At 46.7% G+C, this 18217-nt stretch overlaps 1 protein-coding gene across 4 annotated transcripts in view; it reads right to left on the reverse strand.

Annotated features, from left to right (window-relative positions):
- Positions 1-18217, reverse strand: part of LOC101825091 (protein FAM169B) — a 79174-nt gene that overhangs the window by 54963 nt on the left and 5994 nt on the right. For all 4 annotated transcript variants that reach the window (XM_021235176.2, XM_013123461.3, XM_040730406.1 and 1 more), the window contains exons 2-3: positions 3555-3685; positions 140-239 (exon numbers count right to left, since the gene is read on the reverse strand). In XM_021235176.2, the coding sequence (XP_021090835.1) occupies positions 140-239; positions 3555-3685 (231 nt within the window). The remainder of the gene's footprint in view (positions 1-139; positions 240-3554; positions 3686-18217) is intronic.

Consider the following 18217-nt stretch of genomic DNA (forward strand, 5'->3'; position numbering starts at 1 on the left):
CCAGGTTCAATCCCAGTACCCACACTGCAGCTCACAACTGTAACTCCAGTTCCAGGAGAATGGGCACCTCATACAGACATGCATGCAGACAAAACACCAACACATATTGAATAAACAAACAAACGGAATAACTACCAACCTGTCTTTGTGTCCTGGGGATTAACCAAAACCAGTAATTTATGTTGAGGCTCATCACGGTACATAGAACAAAAATGAAGAGATGAAGTTTGAAGTCTGACCTAAAGAAAAGAACAAATGAATTACTACTCCACTCTCTGGCTGCATTGAGGCACAGAAAACGACAGGGCAAGTACTTAGCACAGTCCTCACTGAGAGAACACTGTTAGCCCTTGCTTTTAATTCCAGCACTAGGGAGGCAGAGGCAGGTGGATCCCTGTGAGTTTGAGGCCAGCCTGGTCTACAGAGTGAGTTCCAGGACAGCCAGAGCTACACAGAGAAACCCTGCCTCAGAAAGAAAGAAAAACAAACACTGCTGGCAGAGGCAAACTTAGCAGGATGCAAGAAACACAAAAACGAAAGCCTTAGGCACCCTAGGTGTGACAAGGCTCTTGCTTCTGTCTTCCCCCAGAAAGCCCCCCCATCCCAAGATCACCTGTCCATCAACCCATGGACTAGACACCTGTTCTACTACCAAAAGCCCCTAAGCGCTCTCTTCCTTCTCTGTGATTCATGCCCCTGCAGCTGACAGCATCCAGGGCCTACCAGCGCCTCAACCTGCAAGGCTGACAGCCTCACTCTACCTCACACAAGCAACTCTGCCATGGTCCTCATCTGTTCCAGAGCCCTGGTAGCCATTCAAAAGAACAAGCCCAGGCTGCACCTTCCTCCACAGATGCTAGGGTTGTCTCTGACCCTGACTGTAGCTCTGAAGGCAACCATTAAAATATGCAGTGAGTCTGGGTCCTCCAGGCTCAATCAGCCCCACGATGAAGAAACTCAGTTCAAGTTTGCCATTTTGCTAGGAAACCAGACTGTCTCTGAGGGCCACATCTGAAGCCCTCTTTGCAATCTTCCAAACCCTCTGCTCCCAGTTTCTAACACAGAAAGGTCAATATATTCCATTCCCGACACTGTTTTGAAAACTGAGACTATAGGAAAATCAGGAAAGAATGTGCAGCTGAGCTAGGCAGGCAGGTTCTTGTAAAAAGTTTACAGCAGGCCACCACCATTACAGAGAAATGTTTCCTGGCAAACCCTGGGGGCTGGCAAACATCTTGGTAGCTCCCTGTTTGGGAGTGACTTTAATGAGGGGGTCCTCAAGGGGCTTGTCCAAGGGGGTGGCTGTTATTAGGCCATTACACCAAGCTTGCAAAACATCCCAGCAACCTGGAAAGATGCTTATTGTAGACACATTGTGTTCAGGAAGGACTCTTTCCCAGGTTTTTAAAAGCAGGCCCAAATCACAGCGTTTAGAGAGATGGAGCAGGAGGATTGCAAGTTTGAAGCCAGTCTGGGGCACACAAAGACCCTGACTCAAAAAAAGGGGGGGGGACAGAAATACAAATCAAAAAGCAACACAGAAACACATCAACTTGTCTACAGCGGTTATCCACACGTGGCTGTGCTTCCCCTGCCCTTTTCTGTAACCCTAAGATAACCACACAACGGACATCTCTGTTTGACACCAGAGACGTCAGCAAGTACTGTGTTTTAAATATGTCAAGGTAATGTCAAGACTAGGGGAAAAAAATCATGAGAAGCCGGGCGGTGGTGGCGCACGCCTTTAATCCCAGCACTCGGGAGGCAGAGGCAGGCGGATCTCTGTGAGTTCCAGGCCGGGCTGGTCCGACAGCCTCCAAAACAATACAGAGAAACCCTGTCTCGTAAAAACCAAAAAAAAAAAAAAAAAAAAAAAAAACCCATGAGAAGAAGAAAGTCAAGACACGATACCTCCCCAAACCACTTCCTCGTCTTTCCTTTCAGCCTAGAATCTTTTTGAATACACGAGGACCTAGTTAATACTGTGCAAGCTGTGAGGAGATCCTGAGGAACTTGGTTCAGTGTGCCAAATGGCAAGCCCCTGGCCCTGCCCTGCCCCTGCCCCTGCCCCCGCCCCCGCCCCCGCCCCCGCCCCGGCCCCTGCCCCTAGAAAGGGAGGAAGCAAGAAGTCCTCAATCATGTGGGCATGTCATATTGAAACAGCTTCGTGACGGTAATTTCTGCTTTCTGGTCTTGTTAGTAACCTCAGCTGTCTCCCTTCACTGAGCATACGCCATGCGTTTATGTTCAAGTTACTCATCAGTATACGTGTCATAATAGCGGGTTGTAGAAGCTGTGCCCTAAGGATCCTGGGGCAGCACGCCCCGAGGAGGGCAGGCCCCCTCCCATCTCTCAAGCTCCTGCTTGGCATCAGAACAGGCCATGTGGGATGGAGCCACATGTCGTTCTGCCAAAACGCCACTAGGAGGCACTAAAAGCACACGAGGACAGCAGCAGCACAACAACTTGAGAACACCCAGGGGAGGGGGGTGTTCTTCCTTGCCTATAAACGCCTACCTCCAAAATCTCGGGGAAGCCACAGTTCTTACGCGCACGGCCCCTTGTTTCATTAACTCTGGGACAAGAAGACTGCTTCCTCGACCAACTCCACCTGTCAGATCACAACCATTGCTAGCAGGCGTGAAATCATTCACACCTAAAACAAACGCTACAGGTCCTGCCCATGAAATGCACGGGGAGGAAAGGAGTCTTAAACGGTGTGGGGGGCATACCCACTAAAGTGCTCCCTTGTAAGCAGAAGGGCTGAGTCTGCTCCCCACAACACACATAGAAAGACAGGTGCAATGCCCCACAGGCACTGGGGAGGCAGAGAAAGGTGGAACCCCAGTCTTGCTGGCCGTGAGCGTCAAGCCAGTGAGAGACCTTGTCTCAAAACACAAGTCAGATTGCATTTTGTATGCAATTGTATCCTGAAGTTGCCCCCTGGATACATATGTGCACACATTGACATGCGCACGCACATAACATATTTTTAAATTTTGCCACAAGCCCAACAAACAAAGTTTCCAGTTCTCTGTGTCCCCTTGCAGTACATATAATTGCACAGAACGTCATCAATGCCGAAAGTTCAGAGAAACGGCTTCATTCCTGATCATATATCAGAATTGAACCAAACCTTAGAGAGGAGAGATGAATCACTCCCTCACTTTAAAACAAAGAAACTGATGCCTGGCTGGGCATTACATACAGTAGTTTATTTAACCCTCATGCTAGCCCAATGAGGAAAATGATGTCAGTGCTCTGAATTTAGTATGAGAACACCAAGACCAGACAGGAGAAGATACTTGCTTGAGTCCACAGACATCCTAAGTGGCAGCCATGGGATCCCCGTAGGTTAACTGGCCCATGGTCCACAATGACCAGACTCCCACTCAGGACTCCAGAATCCCAGCGAAGGTTTCCTTCCACACAAAACTGAAATTACTTCAGCCTTCCCTCCAGAAGTTTCTTTGTTTGTTGATTGGCCTTTGTTCTTCTATATCTGAGATATTCTTTCTCTATCATCCCACTTTCTAAGTGGGCAACAAACGTACCTGCTCCCCAGTAGGAAGAGAGAAGACCTCTGCAGAGGCCTGGGCTCCTTCCCTGAGGGACTCATAGTAAACCTGTGTTGCTGCCTGATGGCCTTCGGGGTCATCCTCCAGAATATCCACGGGGTAAGCCTCTGTAGGAGAAAAAGGGCAGGAACAGAGTTAGTTGTACTCTGTCACTAAAAGGAAAGTTAATTATTTCAGGCTTTTTAAGGAATAGTTATTTTAACAGTCATAGTCTAGACTGGGGTGACCATGGTTCAGTAAAGGGCTTCCCATGCACACACAGGAACCTGAGTCCCAGTGCCAGACCCCACATATCTGGTTGGGGTGGCCAATGCTTTTAATCCCAGCACTCAGGAGGCAAATACAATTGGATCTCTGAGTTTGAGGCCAGCCTGGTCTACAGAGCAAATTCTGGGACAGTCAGGGCTACACAGAGAAACCCTGTCTCAAAACAAACAAACAAAAACAAGCTTGCAATCCCAGCCCTGGGGAGGCAGAGACAGACTCCTGGCTTTCTGGTCAGGCAGCTTTCCCTAAGCAATAGTTCCAGGCCCATGAGAGTCCTGGTCTTCAAGAAACAAGGTAGACAGTGACACCTGGGAGATGGTGCCTGAGGTTGACCTCTGGCCTCTACATCCATGTGCACACATCAGCACACATACACACTAACACCAACACATACCCACATACGCATACAAACACATAAAGGCGATAGACAGACAGACAGACAGACAGACAGACTAGATAGATAGATAGATAAAAATGATGGTCACCTATTCCCTCCTGGGCTTTTAAAAACCCCAGCCATGCACTCATCAACTGAATGATTTTTCCATCCTTCATGGTGGTCCACTCAAGGGCCATGAACACCAGCAGGTTCCCTTGACCGCAGAGAAAGGGCTGGCTGGGACCTCAGTCATCTTTGTCACAAGCAACTTAAGTTATTCTTTTTCTAGGTTACAGTCACTATACAAGTCCCTAGGATCCTCCCCTTTCTCTCTGCCCCTGGGCACTGGGAACGCAGTGGCTTGTGGGAATGAAAGGCCACATCCCTCCACTCACTGGCAGGGAAGCTAACCTAAGGTATCCCAAGGCCATCCTCAGCACCTCTTTCCTCTCGCACCTCTGCCGGGAAGAGATCCCCTGGAACCATCACACACATCGGCAGCATCCAGTTCTCGGAAGCTGAGATCGGTTGTCCCTTCAGCAGTGGTTAGAGATGCTGCCTGCCTCTGGCTGACGCGTCCCCAGGTGGGAGGGACTAAGAGCTTATTCTGTGGACCCCACCCCATCTCTGCCTTTGGTTTGCCTCCTCCTATGAGGGAAACAGGCTTCCTGCCCCTTTCTTCCTCTTCCCTGCCCTTCCCTTACTCCAGCTCCTCTGTATCTATCACCTCAGAGGTTAATCTGGACATGGAGTCCAGCTCTGCGCCCCGGTGGCATCTCCGTCTCCCATTCTCTCTGGACAGCCATTGTTTCCGGGAGCCACTCTCAGGAGCCAAAATGCTGTTGATGGCAAAAAAAAAAAAAAAAGTTTAAGAGGCAGGCGGATCTCTGTGAGTTCGAGGCTGGGCTGGACCGATAGTCTCCAAAACAATACAGAGAAACCCTGTCTTGTAAAATCAAAAAAAAAAAAAAAAAAAAAAAACTTAACCCTTCAGTTTACTCAGCTTGCCCAGGAGGAATTTTGACCTCTGCCAATCAGCTCCCGGTGGGAGAACTCAAAGGTGTACAAGTGTCATGAATACACAGATGCCCATGGCTGAGTGGAAACAGACAGCATCCCTTCGGGAGGTTCCACATCCATGGACCCAACCAACCACAGACTAAAGATGCCGGGGAGGGAGAAAGGTGCGGAACACACACAGATCTCAGTACCTCAACTCCTCAAGGAGTGACATATAAAGACTGCTTCCGTGGCATTTACTTGTATTAGGAATTATCAGTCACCTAGAGACTAGGGCATCCAGGAAAATATGCATAGGCTGCACCCAAATATACCATTTTGCAAGGGATTTGAGCACAGGTAGACTTACATTTCTAAAGGTGGTCTTTGAACCATTCCCTAGTGGATATTGAAAGAAAACTGGACATTCTTCCACTATTCAATTTTTTAATAAAGCATTTGAGTGTAAAACACACACACACACACACACACACACACACACGCATGCATGCACGCAAAATGCTTTTAAAACTGCATTGTCAGGAATACTTAAAATAGAGACATCAAGAGTTGATGGTTTCCTGATGGCAATGACTAAGTGACTGTAATAGAGATGAGTCTCTATAAAGCCAAGGTCTTCTGTTGGCAAAGAAGGCACGAACTCATGTGCCCACTACACACAAAAACACATGCTCAAGGAAGCCCAGGTTTCTCACCGGCATGACCAGCGATGCCTTTAGCAACTGCACAGGCCTGCAAACCCCATGCCAGGCAGGTCTGCAAACCCCATGCCAGGCAGATCTGCAAACCCCATGCCAGGCAGGTCTGCAAACCCCATGCCAGGCAGGCCTGCCCCAGCTCTTTATTAGGACTGTCATGTACTCTGCACAGCAGCCAGAGGGACCCGAAGGACATCAAATGAGCCAGAGCCTACTTCCAATCTGTCACAGAGACAAACAGCCTACAGCGGCCCTTGTATCCATCCTCACTTAGATCAAGGTCTCAGCTTCTCATGAGAGCCTCAGGCTCTCCCACCCACCTAAGCTCCGTCCATAATTAACAGCAACAACCAACTTTTCTCTGGGTTCCAGTTGCCAAGAGACAGCTGAGTGTCCACAACCTTCTCTCACTGTGTCCTGCTTGACTCCAACTTACAGGGAATCGAGCAAGGCTTTATAAAAGAAAGTAACAAAGCATGAGCCCAGGCCCACCCACTTCCAAACTCTGTGTAAAGTGTTCAGATTACGTTATTTAAGCCAAAGCTCTCCATCATAACAATGGAGACCCAACAGGCTCCTGTAGCCCCTACTCTCAGAGTTCTGCCACTCCATCCTCAAGGCTCCCTGGATACATACAGCCAGCACTCTTTGAGGGTCTTCCTCAAGTCCTGAATACCAAGATCAAGGATTCTATGAGTCACTGAGGCCTGAGTCCAGGATAGGAGCTGACATGGCCTTTCTGTGGTATCGCTGCAATGCCTCCCAACTTGCCCCTCAGCTCTGTCTTAGAGCAGTCACCTCCTAAGCCACAAACAGTAAGAGAAGCTGGGACTTGTACAACCCAGCTCCCCTGGCAGCCCCATCACAAAAGCCCATGGCCATGCCTTTCCCAGAGGAAGCACTTAGGAAATGTGGGTGGTTGAGCTTTCCATTTTAACAGCTGTTTCATGGACTTGTCATATGGCTTCCCATGGGTATGCAACAAGATCTAGTGAGCAGGCCAATAAATTAGGAAAAGCTGGCAGGTGGGCTACATTTGTCCTGTGGGAGCCAGCTTTCAGGACCAACCACTCTCAAAATAACTACCCCCCACCGCGGGAACACCAGCCCAAGAGGCACAAAGAGACCAGATCTGGATTTCTTTTTCAAGGCAGGGTTTCTGTAGACCAGAATGGTCTCAAACTCACAGAGATCCGCCTGCCTCTGCCTCCCAAATGCTGGGATTAAAGGCATGTGCCACCACCACCCGGATCAGACCTGGATTTTTATTGTTTCTGAGCCTATGTTTAGGAAAGACGCTCATCAGACCTGGCCCATCAATCCCTTCGTGAGGTACAGAGGGCAGAGCCTATGTCCATCAGCTCTGATGATGGCACCCATCCGAGGCCGAAGCCAGGCACTTTTCTGCAGTTGTCTGATACCCTTTCTGGCTGTATGTGGTCTGGACAAGGGTCATGAATTTGTTATGCCCTGTTCACATCATGAAATCATTTACCCCGAAAGTTAAGACCCCCTCAAAACACTCATGGACGGTGCTCCCAAGACACTGGCTGTCCCCAAGAAAGAATGTGGTGCTTTGACCTCTCCAAAAGGGTCACGGGAGCAGAGGAGGTCCTCTCAAGAGCCTAATGCTTGCTGGAATCAGCAAGACATGGCCCAGCCTGATTATCTTGAGAGTGACGGCAGCAGGGAACAATTTAGCATGGGGAGGCCAGCACTCACCAATAATTTGGCACCAACACTGGGTTTCATCTCTACGACATGAGGCTGACTCATAGACCTCTATCAATGGAGAGGAAGAGTCACCAAGAAGACCATCTGGGCACCCTGCAGCCAGGGCCCACGACATCCCATCCATCCTAAATACCCCACCCCAGGAAAACGCCACCATCCCAAACTCAACAGCTTCTCTCCTACACAGAATATGCTCACATAAGCCTCACAGAAAACCAGGGGAACGTGAAAACGAGGGTTGCTCAAGTAGGAGAAGGGATGGACGTTCAAAACCAGCGAGACGGCTGAGGAGATGGCTCAGTGGTTAAGAGCAGTGGCTGTTCTCCCAGAGGACCCCCGGTCCAATCCCCAGCACCCACACGACAGCTCACAACTGTCTGTAGCTCCAGTACCAGGGGACCCGACACCCTCATACAGACATACATGCAGACAAAACACCAATGCACATGAAATAAAAATAAATAGAATTAAAACAAAGAAACAGGCAGAAAAGGGAACTCCCCTCCTCCTTCCCAGGAGGAAGCCCCAGAACCCCCAGCAGAGCCCCTTAGGTCCCCACCCCAGGCAGCCCTGGGAAGTAAACAAGTCCTGGGTGGGTCAAGACAGGGCCCCTCCCCTTGGCCTTCCAGATGTGAACCCCTAACGGGCCTTAATGGCTTGAACCTTACAGGAAATATTTTTCCAAAGCCAAAAGAATGTAATCTCCGTAGCACAACACTGGATGCTTGTATTAAGAAGGCATACAATTGAAATAACTCACTGCAGACTGCAACGAAACCGAAATTCCTGGATAAAGCCTGATTTTATGAATTCGCTTGACTACATGCTGGCGGCATCACCCTAATAACGAAACAAATGGTGCACCCGAAGGAGTTCTAGGGAAATTCTGCAAATGGCTCCGAGAGCTTCAAAACTGGAGATCCCAGAGTTTCTTGGGCTTCTGTCAATGCCTCTGGCACCAGTCAATCCAGAAAAGCCCAAAGTTCAGATGGCTCCCTGGAAATACCAGGCCCTTTGAATAGGAGCAGCAAAGCCAGCTAATGGAGACGTGAAGAGTACAAGATCTGCCCTTTACCGAGACTCAGTACCGTTCGCACAAGACTCTCTCCCACACTCTCTGACCACAAGGACCAAGAAAAGACTTTCGTGTTGGCAAAGCACCATTTTTCTAAGATGAGACTATTATCCTGAGAAACATTAAGGAATACTTTAAATTTTACTAGCCCCAGTCTTACAAACTTGGCTTCATTAAAAGCCACTACCTGGCAGTAACTATGGGGTATTATGTCACTGGAAAACTGGCTGTAGTCACTCAAGTTTTTTTTTGGTTTTTTTTTTTTTTTTTTAGTAATGTGGGTTGTTGTTCTTCAATTACAGCAAGAACAAGTCTCCAGATAACGGGGGAAAAAATGCAAGAACACAAAACTAAAGTAATGCTCCACTATGGCCTAGAGTGGATGACTCTCTGAGAAATCTTTCTCATATGTTTGCTTTCCGTGTTTGTTTATTCCCACCACCGCCACCCCTCCCGTAGGTGGTTGGTGGCTTTTTTGTTGTTGTTTTTGTTTACAAGAGAATTTTCTTCTAAAATTAAACTTTTCTAGACATAATTCCTATTAGAAATCTACTACTTAGGAAGGTTCCTCATCAGACAAGGGAGGACAGCAGAAAACTCTAGAAACATGCAGGCAGATAGCTCTGTGAGCTCTGCAAACACACTGAGGGAGGATAAGTCCCCCAAACACCTAAGATGCTCCATTTCAAATGCCACCTCATCGGGGTGTCCAGCTTCACGGAGACACACGTGGTTCAGCACAATCCAGTTCCCGGTGTCAGGTCTGTAAAGTGGATGAGGCTTAAGAAAATGAAATCACAGATGCAGATTGAGAGACTCCAAAGAACTCATTAAAGGTCTCCCTACTGGAGCTGGAGAGACGCCTGAGCCATCAAGAGTTCTGGCTGCTCTCCTGAAGGATCTGGGTTTGATTCCCAGCACCTACCTGGAGGCTCATAACCGTCTAGAACTCTGGTTTCAGGAGACCTGGCATGCTCTTCTGACTTGCACAGAGACCAGACACAAGCATGGTACATAGACACACACATGGGCAAAACATACTCATCCACTTAAAATAAGAATGAATCCTTAAAAAGGGGTTATTTTTAACTTGAAGGTATTTATGATTCACCTTTACCTTGCTGCCTTTTTGTTTGCTAGCTTAATGGTGCTATAGAAATTGAACATGGGCCGGGCGTTGGTGGCGCACGCCTCTAATCCCAGAATTCAGGAGGCAGAGGCAGGCGGATCTCTGTGAGTTCGAGGCCAGCCTGGTCTACAAAGTGAGTTCCAGGACAGCCTCCAAAGCCACAGAGAAACCCTGTCTCGAAAAACCAAAAAAAAAAAAAAAAAGAAATTGAACACGGTCTTGCACAAGCTACGCACACACACTATTGCAGCCCAGTATGTTTTTTGTTTTTGGTTTTTCAAGACAGGGTTTCTCAGTAGCTATGAAGTCACTCCTGGAACTTGCTCTATAGACTAGCCTGGCCTTGAACTCACAGAGCTCTGCCTACCTCGGCCTCACAAGTGCTGGGATTAAAGGCATGCCCCACCACCACCCAGGCAATATGTTTAATTCAAGAAATAAAATAAAAAAGGCCAGGCACAGTATTTAATCTTTAAACTTTAATCTCAGCACTTGGGAGGCAGAGGCAGGCAGATCTCTGTAAGTTCAAGACCAGCCTGGTCTACATAGCAAGTTCAGAGACAGCCAGTCAAGGCTACACAGAGAACTCTGGCTCTAAAAACAAAAATCCAAAAAAGCAATTTTAAAAAGAAAGCTGGCAAGATGACTCTGTGCATAAAAGCACTTACCAGGGAACCTCATACCCCAAGTCAGTCCCAGGACCCCACATGGTGGGAGGGGAGAACCAACTCCTGCAAGTTGTCCTCTGACCTCCATGGATGCCCTGTGGTGTACATGTACATGCATGTACACAACACACACACACACACACACACATTTTGTTGTTGTTATTGTTTTGGTTTTGGGACAAGGTTTCTCTGTGTAGCTTTGTAGACTACCGCCTGGAACATTATACTTCTTTTTTTAAGAAAGAAAAAACTGAAAGGGAAAGTAACTGCTACACACCAAGGAATCATGTGAGGTAGTGCCCTGTATCAGACATCTTCAGATCTCAGAACTGTGAGCTGAGCACGTGCCCACCTATTTCCTGGCATATGACTCCATTTCCCCAAAGCAGATATGCTTGGGATATGCTAGTGACAGACAAAAGAGATTTTTGATGCCAGCAAGTTTAGAAGGGTAACGGCTGTGAGTTCCATCAGCAACCAAGACCTTTTCAAAATTTTGCTGCAAGAGAAGCTACCTTCCCGCAGCTTAATTTCCCAAATTTAGTTAACAAGGGACCCTGATCCCGGAAGGCTAATTGCCAGGTGACAAAACATACCCTGGCTCTGACAGCAATGGGACCCATCCATATCAGAGAGTCAGCACTCAGGCAAGAGTTGGGAGTTCAAGGTCAGACCGTGAAGAGCCTGCCACTAGGGAAAGCTACCACAGAACAGGGTGCCATAGAACACCGCTTTCCAGTAAAGTAGAGAACAGAAGCTGAGGCCAATAAACACTTGGATATTTTTGTGTTTATGAAAGGCATCTGATTGCCAAAGTATTCTTAGCAAAGAATGTTTTTGAGTTGGAAGACAGAATGTAGAACATGTTAGAATGTTTTGAGCAGATGAGCAGAGTCGTCAGGGAGGGAGGAGGCGCTGCTGAAGGTCTGCAGGTGGCTGTGGTACAGGTTTCCATTCCCTGGAAATTGACAGGCTGCCTGTTGCTCCGTTATCGCTTGTTTAATACGGCCAACTCCCAACGTGTCAATGGCTCGGCTGAGAAGAAATCCCTTGTGCCGAATCTAAGATGGTAAAATATTCCGAAGACTTTGTGTGACACCCAAACATTTATATAGTCCTGCTTTGTTTCGTTTTTTTGTTTTGTTTTGTTTTTTAATGAAATCAACAATATATAAACCATCTCGGTGGTAGGAAGTTATTATCTATAGTTATTAGCTATTTAGTACTAGCTAACATAATATGATGAATCATGGATCTAGACAACTCTATTATGAATGTTGGATATATGCATATATTATTTCTAATTTTAGAAAGTTAGCCAACTTCTTGCCAAGATCTGCTAATCTTACAATGGTAGTTCTGATATAACAATATGTCAGCTTCTACACCAGACGTTGGTAGCACACGCCTTTAATCCTAGCACTTGGGAGGCAGAGGCAGGTGGCTCTCTGTGAGTTCGATGCCAGCCTGGTCTACAAAGCTAGTTTCAGGCCAGCCAGGGCTACACAGAGAAACCCTGGGGGGAAAAAGTATTTCAGCTCCTAATTGCTTTGTGTGTATCAGAGAGACAGAGAGAGGCGTCTGACCTTCATATTTGTGCCACGGCGTGTACGCTGGCAGAAACGCACATAAAGGGTGTGGTATGATGTGAGCACATTTGTGAGGTGAACACTTAGATGCTAGAGGAGGACGGTCAGTGTCCTGCTCTACTATCTTTGCCTTATTCCAGCCTCTCACTGAATCTGAAGCTAGGCAGATGGGCAGCAATCATTCAGAACAGTCTCCCCATGCCTGCCCCCTTCAGCACTGAGACAGCAGGCGAGCTGTGGCCACATTCAGCTGTACACACGGTGCTGGGATAGGACTTCGCACCTTCACTATGCTCGTGCAGCAAGTGTTTTTCCCTACAGGCCATTGCTCCAGCTTCTGCTTGCTTGTAATCTGGATATTCTGCTTGCTTGCAGTCTGGATATCAGTGCCTCTTACTTTTGGACAAATGAACAACATAAATCATTCAAAAGTATATGAGTTGGGCCAGCAAGATGACTCAGCAGGTGAAAGTGCTTGCTGAGAAAGCCTGGATACCCAAGTTCAAGCCCTGGATCTATCAACTCCCAAAAGTCATCCTCTGACCTTCACAGATGTGCCACGGCATGTACACACTGGTGCTCACACACACACATACACATAACACACACACACACACAACCTTTTCAAAGATAGGAGTTGAGACTATAGCATTCTGTTCCTTTAGCATTCAAGGAAGTGTCTTATCCAGAGACATATATGGAGTCCCAGGGATGGAGACAGAGAGCAGGAAACACTTCCACATGCCTGGTGACCAAAGAGGTCTTCATCTGCACACAGCTGCTACAAGTTCAGGTTCCTCACCCTTGAGGTCTGGAGTCACTCCATTCCCCCTGCTGACCAGCTGTGAGGTTACTTTGTGTCTGAGCTTCTCTGGGAAGGAAGAGGGGTTTGTTACACACACAAGACAGAAAACCCCAAGTCTCTTTTTTATTTTATTTTATTTATTTATCTTGGTTTTTGAGACAGGGTTTCTCTGTGGCTTTGGAACTTGTTCTGGAACTAGCTCTTGTAGACTGTAGACCAGGCTGGTCTTGAACTCACAAAGATCTGCCTGCCTCTGCCTCTGCCTCCCGAATGCTGGGATTAAAGTTGTGTGCCACCACTACCCAGCAAAAACCGAGTCTTAACATCCTGTATGTAATCACCTGAGAACACCTGAAAATACCGTAGCATCAGTAAGACTGAGTATGACGGTCCTGAAGCTGGTCAGGGAGCCCTGTGGGAGGACAGCATGGAACTAGAGCTATATACCCACAGGACCCAAAACACAGAAAAATAACCTCTCATTACCGTGACGCCTGTCATATGCCACTGGACGACAGCTCACAGACAAAAGTCACATTCCCGAGTGCTCACCTGTTATATTTCAAACAATAAAACGTAAGGGGGGTAGGAGTTTCGAGCACGTGAACTCTGTGAAGAGCAGTAAGTTGAGAGAACCCTGGGGCCTCAGCGAGGCAGTCAGGGTGTGGACTCAGCTGCTGCCCACCGCTAAGTACCTAGGCTCATCCTTCAGATATGCTGCACTCAAAGATGGGTGGAGTTCATCTGACCTATGTGAGGATTTGCCGAGGGAAAACATATCTGCTTCTCAACAACTGGAGAAGCATCGTGATACTGCCTTTTAAAGAGTGCTAGACTCGCGTGTCTATAATAAGACTGAGAAGCAAACTCAGAAGCCGAATGCTGATACTTGCATTGAGCTTGGTACCAACTGGGTTTTAACAGGAAGAAACAGAAAAGAAACGTGATACTTCGTGCTTTATGGGTAAACAATATTTCTAAAGTAGGAGAAGAATTAGTGGGAAAGTAGTGATGTGTTTTTGTGTGACAATGCACTTTGAAACCTTACACTGGCGGAGAAGTCCAGTTTCCAAAGGGCTTCTACATGCATGCCTTGTGTGAAATGGACATCAACCCCACAGAGTCAATAAAGCGCTGTTCACTGGCCCTGTTTCTCAGATGAGGGTGAACAGAGATTCAAAGGTTAAATAGTAAAGAGGCTAAAACTCAAACCCAAGTCAGGCGTTGGTGGCGCACACCTTTAATCCCAGCACTCGGGAGGCAGAGGCAGGCGGATCTCTGTGAGTCCAAGACCAGCCTGGTCTACAGAGTGAGTTCTAGGATGGGCTCCAAAGCCACAGAGAAACCCTGTCTTGAAAAACTAAAAAAAAAAACAAAAAAAAAAAAACCCTCAAACCCAGATCTTGAGATTTCCAACAGAGTCCTTCCTGCCTACTACTAATTTATTTTACAGGTTTTTATTGTGTGTGTATAACTGTTTGCCTACATGTGTTCGTGTGCCTTGGGTGTGTGCTTCATGTCCATGGAGGCCAAAAGAGGGCATGAGAGCCCCTGGATCTGGAGTTACAGATAGTTATGAGCCACCACGCGGGTGCTGGGAGTCAAACCCAGGTCCTCTGCCTTAGCAGCAGTTACTCTCACCTGCTGAGGCAACTCTCCAGCCCTACCTACTGACTACCATGGAATCCACCATACACTTTAAATGGCAGCAGCCTGGTTCAGAGGACACAGGGTTTCTGCTAAGAATGACAAACAAAAACAGCCCTGGAAATGGATGGTGGCAACAGTTCATATTGCTTTGACCTATACACTTAAACATACTTAAAGTGATAAATTTAAAATACTAAATATCTGGCCTCTGCCTGTGAGAGTTTTGTTTTAAACAGCAATCACAAAGTATAGCCATCATTACTTCATATAGCTCTCCTGTGATGAGATGCCCACAAAACTGACCATTTCCCAAGGAGAGCTGAGCGGCATTCATCACGTTCATGCCATTGTGCGGTCATCACTACAGGTCACCCTGGCACGTCTTCATCCTCTCAGACAGACAGCACACTCCACATTCTGACTCAGCTCTCCAGCCTCCCCAGCCATTGCCCTCCCCACTCCATGACTGCCTTAGGGACATGGTCTGAACAAATCTCGGTTTTTACCTTTTGCCATTGACTTGTTTCACTGAGCATAATGTCTTCAAAGTTCATCCATGTTGTAGTACATGTTGTCTTTCAAGACTGAATAATAGTTCATTGTTGGTAACATTTATTTTCTGTCTGTTCAACTGTCAACTTCAGGATCTACCTCTTAGATACTATGAAAGAAGCTGCTTGGGTATATAAATGCTGTTTGCCAGGTGTGGTGGCACACACCTTTAATCCTAGTCCTTGGGAGGCAGAGGCAGACATATCTCTGTGACTTCGAGGCCAGCCTGGTCTACAGAAGGAGTTCCAGGACAGCCAGGACTACATAGTGAAACTCTGTCTCAGAAAAAAAATATAAAACAAAACAAAAAGCAAATGTTGTTCAAGTTCCGGCTTGCAGTTCTTCAGACTGTACATCCAGAAAAGGAATTACTGGACCATATGGGCTATGGTGAAATAAACCACCATGGAGGTAGCATAGACGATGACCCAAAAAGACTATACCTGAAACTATGCAATATAGAAGATGCTGGTATTAAACATGCTTTGCAGCCAGGTATGGTAATGAACGTCTTAAAGCTTTTAATCCCTGCACTTGGAAGGCTGAGACAGGCAGATCTCTGTGAGTTCAAGGCCAGCCTGGTCTACAAAGCAAGGACAGGACAGGTTGTTACATAGAGAAACTCTATCTCAAAAGACAAAAACAAAACAAAACCCACCAAAAAACATGGCCTGCAAACATTTAAACTAAGGATAAAAGGGACCAAGGCTTTTCACATTGCCCAACGAAATGTGAGGAGAAAAGGGAAGTAGAATTTCTAAAAAGGAATGCCTTTCTTAGCTGAGAAACTGACCCAGGATGTAGCACAGACAGACACAGCTGGTGAACTTGGACAGCAACTAAGGAGAAATCAAAAGTAGAGGAACAAGATACAAGATTCAGTGACAGTCTAATCAGAGTTCCAAAAGGAAAAAAAGCTAGGAAGAATCAGAATGTAAAGAAACTGGAGATAAGCTCATGAGAGACACCTACTCTTAGATTCTGTAATCTTAGCCAATCCCCCAAAGAAATTCCCACCTAAACACACTAGTCAAACTGCAAAACAGCACACACACACACATGCACATACACACACGTGCACACACACACATGCACACGCACGCGCACACACACATACACACACATGCACACGCACGCGCACACACACACATATACACACGCACACACACATACACACACATACACACACATACACACACATACATACACATACACACACACATACACACACATACACATACACACACATACACACACGCGCACGCACACGCACACACATGCACACACACACACACACACACACACACACAGCCCTGAAAGCATCCAGAAAGGACAGACCTTTCTACTTGGCTGTTAGCAAGTGGACAGCTGTCTTCTCCGGGCAACTATGGAAGGCAGGAGACAATGGAATGTCATTTTTAATGAGCTAAAGAAAAATAACACTCATCCTCCATCTAGCAAAAACAACTTCCAAGACACTGGATGAGATAAAGAAATGTTTAAAAACATCAGGGAGTTTGCTCTGAGCATACCTCCGACGTAATCATTTCTTATGCACATTAGCATATAGGAAACTGACCTCTGGAAGAAAAGGCTGGTCCAGAAGAGATGGGCACAAGAAAATAATCATAAAAATAGAGTCCTAAGTCAATGATGGCATTAACTAAAGGGGCAAGAAAAAGTTTACCAGAGCCTTGGGTGCTGTGAGAAAATGACACGTGCCTTTACTATGTTCCTCGGGGGACGTGACCAAACACCTGACAGAAACAATGTAAGGGTTTATTGCAGCTCACCTCTGAGAACAAGGTCCATCACAGAGAGGGAGGCGCAGCTGCAAGAACAGCTCTGTGGTGGCAGGAGTGAGAGGTGGCCGCTCACACTGCACCCGAGCTCAGGGGACAGAAGCAGATGGGTGATGGTGGGCAGAGGCTCACTTCCTCTCTTCTTTCTTTCCTTTCAGTTTTGTTTTGTTTTGTTTTGTTGGTTTTTCGAGACAGGGTTTCTTTATATTGCTTTGGAGGCTGTCCTGGAACTCGCTCTTGTAGACCAGGTTGGTCTCGAACTCACAGAGATCTGCCTGCCTCTGCTTCCCAGTGCTGGGATTAAAGGCATGAGCCACCAATGTCCAGCTTTTTTTTAAAAGACTTATTTATTATGTATACAGTGTGCTGTCTGCATGTTTGCCTGCATGCCAGAAGACGTCACCAGATCTCATTACAGATGGTTGTGAGCCACCATGTGGTTGCTGGGAATTGAACTCAAGACCTCTGGTAGATCAACCAGTGCTCTTGACTGCTGAGCCATCTCTCCAGTCCAAAATGTGTGGCCCAGGCTGGCCTCGAACTCGCGATCCTCCTGCCTCTGCCACCTTCAGGAAATCCTACCCGAATAGTGATCACTCCCTATCCCCTTACCCCCACCCCAATCCCCTAACCCCACACCTGTCTGTAGAAGGTGCCACCCACATCAGTAAATGTCTTCTCTCTTCAGTAATCCTCTCTGGAAATGCCCTTACAGGCATGCTCAAAGATGTGTATCCTAGGTGACTCTTAAATCTAGTCAAGTTGACAGTGACTAAGAACCCTCACAGTATGTGAGCCTGGAAGGAAACAATAGCAGAGAGAGCAGTTGAAGGCCCTTAACTTATTCCAGAGGAAGTTAAAATTTGACTAATCACAGAATAAATTAATTAAATATGAATATTAAAATTTCTAAGCTAGCACTTAAGAGAAACGTGGTTATTAAATTTCAAAATAAAAAATCAAATTGAGGCAAGGGTAGAGGCGATGCCATTTAATATAAAAGGGGCAAAAGATGACAAAGATATCTGCCTATTATCATGTTTAATTGTGATTTAAAGCAGATAATTATTAACAAATAACCAGATTTTTTCTCTTCTTTTTCTTCCTTATTTATTTATTTGGCTTTTAAGGACAGGGTTTCTCTGGGTAGCCCTGGTTATCCTGAACTCCTTTTGTAGACCAGGTTGGCCTAGAACTCAGAGATCCACCTGCCTCTGCCTCCTAAGTGCTGAGATTCAAGGCATGCACCACCACCACCCAGCTCAAATAAT

Source organism: Mesocricetus auratus, unplaced genomic scaffold (genome assembly GCF_017639785.1).
Source record: "Mesocricetus auratus isolate SY011 unplaced genomic scaffold, BCM_Maur_2.0 Super-Scaffold_4256, whole genome shotgun sequence".
Lineage (NCBI taxonomy): Eukaryota > Metazoa > Chordata > Mammalia > Rodentia > Cricetidae > Mesocricetus > Mesocricetus auratus.